General features: G+C 43.3%; 1 protein-coding gene across 3 annotated transcripts; it reads left to right on the forward strand.

Moving 5' to 3' along the window:
* The first annotated feature begins 2513 nt into the window (after positions 1 to 2513).
* On the forward strand, positions 2514 to 7048 carry LOC147012675 (uncharacterized). Of its 3 annotated transcripts, XM_085853742.1 has the most exons (5): positions 2593 to 2698; positions 5164 to 5261; positions 6291 to 6440; positions 6562 to 6678; positions 6782 to 7048. In XM_085853742.1, exons 3-5 carry the CDS (start codon positions 6303 to 6305, stop codon positions 6941 to 6943), a joined length of 417 nt encoding a protein of 138 aa, XP_085709868.1. In that variant the 5' UTR covers positions 2593 to 2698; positions 5164 to 5261; positions 6291 to 6302; the 3' UTR covers positions 6944 to 7048. The 3 variants fall into 3 exon arrangements, with proteins under 3 accessions (XP_085709866.1, XP_085709867.1, XP_085709868.1); XM_085853740.1 differs by lacking the exon at positions 5164 to 5261 and having other exon boundaries at positions 2514 to 2698; positions 6224 to 6440; XM_085853741.1 differs by lacking the exon at positions 5164 to 5261 and having other exon boundaries at positions 2553 to 2698.
* The last annotated feature ends 306 nt before the right edge of the window (positions 7049 to 7354 follow it).

The raw sequence follows: 7354 nt of genomic DNA on the forward strand, positions 1-7354 counted from the left end.
CTACTTGTCCGATATTTTCAGTGCATTGAACGAGCTCAACAGGAAACTGCAGGGCAAAGGGACCAACATTCTTTTCAGTCGGACAAGATCAGAGCTTTCGTGGCTAAACTGGAACTGTGGAAGAAAAGAGCGGGGAGTGGAAGTTTTTCCTCATTCCTCGCTCTGAACGAATGTGTGGAGGATATGGAGGATGGTCTGCCTGATCCAGTAGCCGAGGATATCAAACAACACCTCGAAGGCTTGGAGGAAGAATTCAAGTATTACTTCCCGGGGATCACAAACGAGAGCAACGAGAACAAGCTTATCAGAGACCCATTTCAGAGGAACGTTGATGATGTGACAGAAGCGTGGCAGGAAGAGTTCCTGGACTTGAAAAACGACTCTACAGCGAAGGATGCCTTCCAGAATATGGAACTGGAAGAGTTTTGGACCCAAGTCCGAGGAACCTACCCCCTTCTTGCGACCAATGCTCTGCGGATATTGGTCCAGTTTTCTTCCACCTACCTGTGTGAGACAGGATTTTCGGCACTGGTACACCTCAAAACAAAGGCACGCAACAAGTTGGAGGTGGAGGCGGATCTTCGCTGTGCGCTCTCCATAACTCCCCCAGACATTGAAGGACTCGTGAACGGCAAACAATGCCAGAAGTCACACTAAAATGCTGTGTTCTTATTCAATACAATTTAATGTTAGCTGTGTTAGTGCATTTGAAAAATAAATTAGTAAATAGTCTCAGTGTGTTTTAACTGTTCTTTCTCTCATACACATGAAGGGGGAAATCTGGATGGTTGAATTGGGTGCAGGGGGAAATGACAGAAAAAAGGTTGGGAACCACTGCTTTATTACATCCTCGTGGAGGATCTCTAAGTCTAACTCACGTTGTTGTTCTTCATCTTCTTCTTGTGGACTTTTTTGTTTCACAGCCTACAGTTTTCATCGAAACTTCCTGAAACTTGGCATATATATGTAAAAATACCCTACGAACACAGTAACCATCTCCAATTTTGAAAATTCCTCCGAGAAAAAAAGTTATGACGTCAAAATATCTCCGCTAATGGAAATCGCCGAAAAAAATTATCTCCGAAACTAGGCAAGCTTTTTTGAATTCTGTTTGAGGGAATCGAACGGGGCATTAGAAGAGATTAATTACCACACATATGATGCATCACTATGACGTCATATCAATTTTTATGACGTCATTCCTATTTTTTGACATTTTTTGTTTCACAACTCAGAGTTTTCATCGGATCTTCGTGAAACTTGCCATGCATATGCAGAAATCACATGCGCAGGCAGTAACCATCTCCGATTTTGGAAATTCTTCCGAGAAAAAAAGTTGACGTCATAATATTGCCACTAATGGAAATCGCCGAAACCATTATCTCCGAAACTCGGCAAGCTGTTTGAATTTTGTTTGCGGGAATCAAGCCGGGCATTAGCACAGATAATTTATCACAAACCTGATACATCACAATGACGTCATATTCGTTTTTATGACGTCATCATTAAGAGGACGACGATCTTCGCTCATTTGAGCTTGTTCTGTTTTCGATCTTTCTGCTGCAGGACCTTCCTTCCCCTTCTCTTTTCGAGGCCACCACATTATCTCATGCGGCGGAACTGTGTGGATTTTGAAGAAAGAAAAGTAGAAAAAAGAAGAAGAAGCGAGAGTCGTGGCAGACTGGCGGTGGGTGGAAAGGAGAGTGCGAGGAATGAGGAAGAGAAAAAGGCGGGAAATTAACAGAGGACGTACGTCTGGCTTGTGATGAGAGACCTGGCCTGGAAGACCTCGTTGAGGATTGGAATGATCCCTCCGAGGGCCGCCTGTTGGGAGCACCATCTGTGTTGAGGACGCTGAGGCAGAGGAGACCCTCATTGGGACACGGACGGAGGTGAGAGCGGAAGCGTTTCCTCCACCTGAGTGTCATCTGAGCCGACCTGAAGCAACGTGTGTCCTCAGGGTGTTGCAGGAATTGCTCCGGTTCGTTCGTTGGCGAAGTTTGAGAACCCTTCCGGAGAGGGAGGGTGGTGGTGAAGTGTCAGCCTTGTGGCCTGTGGCTGGGGCGAGGCCGTTGGAACGTCAACTCAAGCAGGCCTGAATTATTATTATTATTATTATCATTATTATTATTATTATTATTATTACTAGTGCGTGACCGTACGTGTAAAAATTTTTTTAAATTAATTCATTATTTAATAAATGAATGAAGAACAATTGTGACGTCAATTGTGGTGTCCGAGGTGCAGACAGATACGAGCTGAGAGTGTAGTTGTAACTGGTTTCTTGCGTGCTCGGATGCGCACCACACAGAGCCTCGAGCGGGCGCGTACAGATACATGCATGCCTAATCACGTGACTATTATCACAAATACTCCATGCCCCCTCAGCACTCTATGCCCATACACCACATACCCAAGGGCGAGGTCATCACATCGCGCAGTACATGTAATCAGCAGAGGCCTTCAGGCCTGATGTCTTAGGCCCAACAGAAAATCAAGATGGCGGCGATTCACAACAAGAAGTCATTTTTAAACGCCCACAGAACGCGAGCTTCTTCACTATGCCACGCCCCTAAAATGACGCAATCGCCTGCAAGATGACGCGAGGAGGCTCGTGCGGCGAACCGTTTATTTTCAAAATAACGGATTTCAACTGGAGGAGACCAAATCCAGAGTGCCGACGTCCTGCGGTCCTGAGGTAATTAATTCACATTCTTCCAATTCCAGCGTCGATTCCTCAGTCTGAGAATTCGAGCAGAAAAATTATCCACATTGCAGGTTGAAATTGTTTTATAAATTATGTTTGTAACGCGTAAATCAAGGTGGACTTGAGACTCGGGACGAGTCCCGAAAATTCGATGGACGCCTTTAGCAATTGGGTGGATAAACGTGTGAAGTGAGGGGGACACATGTAGGTAGACCTGTGTTGTTGGCTTTGAGGATCGAACGGATGAAGTCTGAACTGCAGTGCATCGGATGAGAGCTTTTGTCTGGAGACCTGTCTCCAACAACCCCGATAAATGTATCCCCCCCCAACCACCCCCATCAAAAAATAAATATATCCCCCAACAACCCCATCAAAAAATAAATGTATCCCCCAACCACCCACATCAAAAAATAAATGTATCCCCCAACCACCCACATCAAAAAATAAATGTATCCCCCAACCACCCCCATCAAAAAATAAATGTATCCCCCAACCACCCCCATCAAAAAATAAATGTATCCCCCAACCACCACCATCAAAAAATAAAAGTATCCCCCAACCACCCACATCAAAAAATAAATGTATCCCCCAACCACCACCATCAAAAAATAAATGTATCCCCCAACCACCCCCATCAAAAAATAAATATATCCCCCAACCACCCACATCAAAAAATAAATGTATCCCCCAACCACCCACATCAAAAAATAAATGTATCCCCCAACCACCCACATCAAAAAATAAATGTATCCCCCAACCACCACCATCAAAAAAAAAAAGAATCACCCAACCACCCACAACAAAAAATAAAAGTATCCCCCAACCACCCACATCAAAAAATAAATGTATCCCCCAACCACCCACATCAAAAAATAAATGTATCCCCCAACCACCCACATCAAAAAATAAATGTATCCCCCAACCACCCACATCAAAAAATAAATGTATCCCCCAACCACCACCATCAAAAAATAAAAGTATCCCCCAACCACCCACATCAAAAAATAAAAGTATCCCCCAACCACCCACATCAAAAATTTTTGGATTAGTGCTGATTGAATTCGTGAAGTTTTGACATGTGACATTTAAAAATGATAAATGTCCGCTGCATCCTTTTTGAGCATGAACCAATTAAAAAAAACAACCTTGTTCGAACCACACAATCAGTATAAAAACAACAGGACATTGTGGTCTCTCTCTATCGAGTGCAGCCTGTGGCTGCTGGTTGCATCATTGGTTTGTACGTGGCTGTGCCGCTGATGCAGTGTCCCCCTTACCAGTACACTGGCACTCATTTTGCCGACCTCAGAAGGATGATAGGCTGAGTCAACCTCCTGGTGTATATTAATTTAGCAGCCAACGGGGCTCGATCTCAGGACCCTCGGATCCCAAGCCACCATCCTAACCACTAAGCCAACACCAGGCTTAACATCGGCTAATGGTCAACAACTTTGTCAGATTTCTGAAATCCTGATATTTCTGAAATAACATTTTCACTAAAACATCTTCTCCACAACTACCTGAACGCTACGGACAAAATTTGGTACAATGCATCAGGACGGTGAGGTCTCATGGGGTTGCGCTCCCCATCCGGATCCACCCATTTGAGCTAGGGGTGTTAAAGAGGGGGTTTCACCCCAAATATTGGTATTTCATTCAAAAATATTCTTCTCAGAAACCCACAACCGCATTCAGACAAAACTGGCCATGCAGCATCGGGACTATGTCCTAACCTTAAGTTGTGTTCCCCCATAGCCGTATCTCCCCTGGAAAGGGGGGCCATGGCCTCTCTCGCTGAATCCCTCGTATACAATAAAACATTTTCCTCACAATGTACATGACCAAATTTGGTACGATACATCAGAACAATAAGGTCTCATGGGGTTGTGCTCCCCATCTGGATCCGCCCCCTATAAGAGGCTGAAAAAGGGGATTTCACCTCAAATTCAGGTAAATTATTTTAAAATCCCAGAAACTAACGGCCAGATACAGACAAAATTCTTCATGAAACATAAGACCCATGCTGTTAACATGTGCTCCCCATGACCGTACCATCAACCCTCATTTTCACCGCACCTGTTGGCGAAATAACCGTCAGTCCCCCACGGGGCTATTTTTTTTTTATCGTAATGTGACTTTTCAGCTTTCTGTCGCCATTACTATGTCAGAAAAAATAATCCATGATGTCTGTCAATTTTATCATCCCACTGGAAAATTTACAAATCGCACCCTGCATAGAATACTTACCCCATGCAGTCTTGAGAAGGACTTGGTGCGAGCAGGGGTGCCAAGAGAGGGGTGGGGGGGATGGGGGTCAGGCAGGGTAACGACCCCGGGGCCCAGACATAATAGGGGCCTTTAATTGTTCCTTCAATTTTTTGTTTCATATAATTATTGTTTGTGATGATAAAACACTGAGGGGGGTGGGGGGAATTTATTTTGTGTTTCTCTCCAAGTCACTCAGGGTGATTTGCCAGCATGCCAATGCCATGGACAGACACCCTCAGTGATAAAACAAACTACCGTGGGAACAATTTACATCATCGCAATCGCGGTAATGATGTAATGAATATAGGAGAGTTGGCCACACCCCATCTGGATGAAGTGTGCTAAACAAATCTGCATATTCTGAGATAAAATGTGTACAAATTATACTTTGAAAATTTTCGATGTATGTTCACGATGCTCAATATGCAACAGCTCGAGTGTGTAGTTTCGGAGAAGAGCAAATACCTATTTTGTGGGGGGTCAAATCCCCCCCCCCATAGACCACCTTAATGAGCGCAGATTTTGATGTGGTCAATACACCTTTGTTAGGCATCAGATATAAAGCTCGTGGCCAAATTTCATAAAAATCCTGTTTGGTTCAAGCGATAATGACTGAAGTGTTTAAAGACTGACAAACTGAACACTGCTCCATCGCATAAACTCACTGGATGAAAATCAAGGTGAGCAAATAATAGTTGTACATGTTTATACATAATTTACTTTATTTCACAGACAGGTGTTTGTGCGTTTGTCACGCTACTCTTCCTACAGTTTTGGACCAATTACATCCAGACTTTCTACGTCAGATCAGCATGACCCCAATTAGTGTATAGGGGTGTTTTGATCTTTGCTGATCATATTAGTGTTTAGGGGTGTCATGGGGGTTGCAGGGGTGAAAGGGGGGGCACAAATTTTCAATGTAAATGTGCATTGTGTAGCTCTGTTCCAGGTGGGAGAGGGTATTACAAGTCCCCACCCTTTACAGTATGAACAGTATTCCTATCCCGACGTTTTCTGGTGCAGTGAGATGTTTTAAATTATAAGCAGTCGTATGTTGTTGCTTCTAACACGTAATCCGGGTTTTTATCTTTTTTTTTCGGGGAGGAGTGATTGAAGTAGCCGTCGCTTGCCTATATACCACCCAAATAAAGGTACACGTCAGGACGTGTTGCCTGCTTGGAACAAGATTGTCTGTAGAGCGAGTTTTCTGCTAATGTGAATAATTCTTCATCTCTCTCTAAATTCTAGTTCCCCTCCCACACCACATTGTCAGAAAAAACAAATGGGGAAATTACATTTCCCGTCATGGTTTCAGAAAATATTCCACATGAAGCACAAAAGATCTGCCAATACGACCCCTTCAAATGACGATGATCCAAATATTTTGCTTCTGATGAACAACCTCCATCATATTCAAGAGAAACTTGACCATGCACTGCAGCTAAATTTGATGTACGAAAAGAAGGTAGGAACCTTTACCTGTTATTTCATGACTTCATTGTGTCCAAGTTGAAAGTATTCATTATAGAGAAAGAAAATAAACACCCATTTCTCACTTTTGCCTCAACCATGGTGTGATGTCACAGGTCCAACAATTAATGGAACACAACGACCGCTTAAACCAGAGGTTAAGAGATCTAAAGGAACGGCACAAAATAGAAAAGCAGCACATGGAGAGGAGAATGGAAGATAAAGAACAGGAGGTTCGTGCAGACATAACATTTTCATTCTGTATACAAAAAATTGTTTACCAATGCCCGTGATGGAATGACATTATGCTAACACTGCACATCCTGAATGTTTCAGGCCAAGCTGCTGAGGAACGATTTGCAGAAGAGTCATCAGGAAAACAAATATTTTAAAGACGGCTTGGTATCTCTTTCCAAACATGTGGGAAATCTATCCTTTAAGTTAAATGAAGAAGTAAACCGCAGAACCCTGACGATGGATAAACGTGGCAGCAAATAGGAATAACTACTGCAAGGGAAGTGCTGTCAAACCAAGCTGGTGCCACATAAGGCACAGAACTGTAATCTCCTAAAAGGAACAATAAAGAAATTCTTGGTTGCTTGACTTCTGTGGTAATTGTCCAAAAACAAACAAACCAAAAAAAACTGCAAAGTTTGAGTGGTTGCCAGAAACTCGAATAAGCTGCACTTGGCAGTAGTGTTAAAATGAGCAACCTGGAAAACCTCAGCTCAGTCCCCTATCACTCCAAAGTTGACACAAGCACACACCATTGGTCTTATCACCAAAGAAAGCTCCCGAAAGTAATCAAGAAAAGCTACACAAGGTAAGCCCTTCGCTGTTTCAAACCATACCCAGGTTCATCTTCAGCTGCAGACATTCAAAAGTAATACATACATGAGAATCCCAATT

Source organism: Eptatretus burgeri, chromosome 14 (assembly GCF_056783735.1).
Source record: "Eptatretus burgeri isolate ZD-2024b chromosome 14, Ebu_testis_v1, whole genome shotgun sequence".
NCBI lineage: Eukaryota > Metazoa > Chordata > Myxini > Myxiniformes > Myxinidae > Eptatretus > Eptatretus burgeri.

Bases quoted from the DNA above. Each gene is read 5' to 3' on its own strand.
- LOC147012675 (XM_085853740.1), top strand. From the start codon at position 2,598: ATGACGCGAGGAGGCTCGTGCGGCGAACCGTTTATTTTCAAAATAACG. The intron at 2,699-6,223 runs GTAATTAATTCA...TCTAAATTCTAG, and splicing joins CGACGTCCTGCGGTCCTGAG to TTCCCCTCCCACACCACATT. The intron at 6,679-6,781 runs GTTCGTGCAGAC...TGAATGTTTCAG, and splicing joins TGGAAGATAAAGAACAGGAG to GCCAAGCTGCTGAGGAACGA.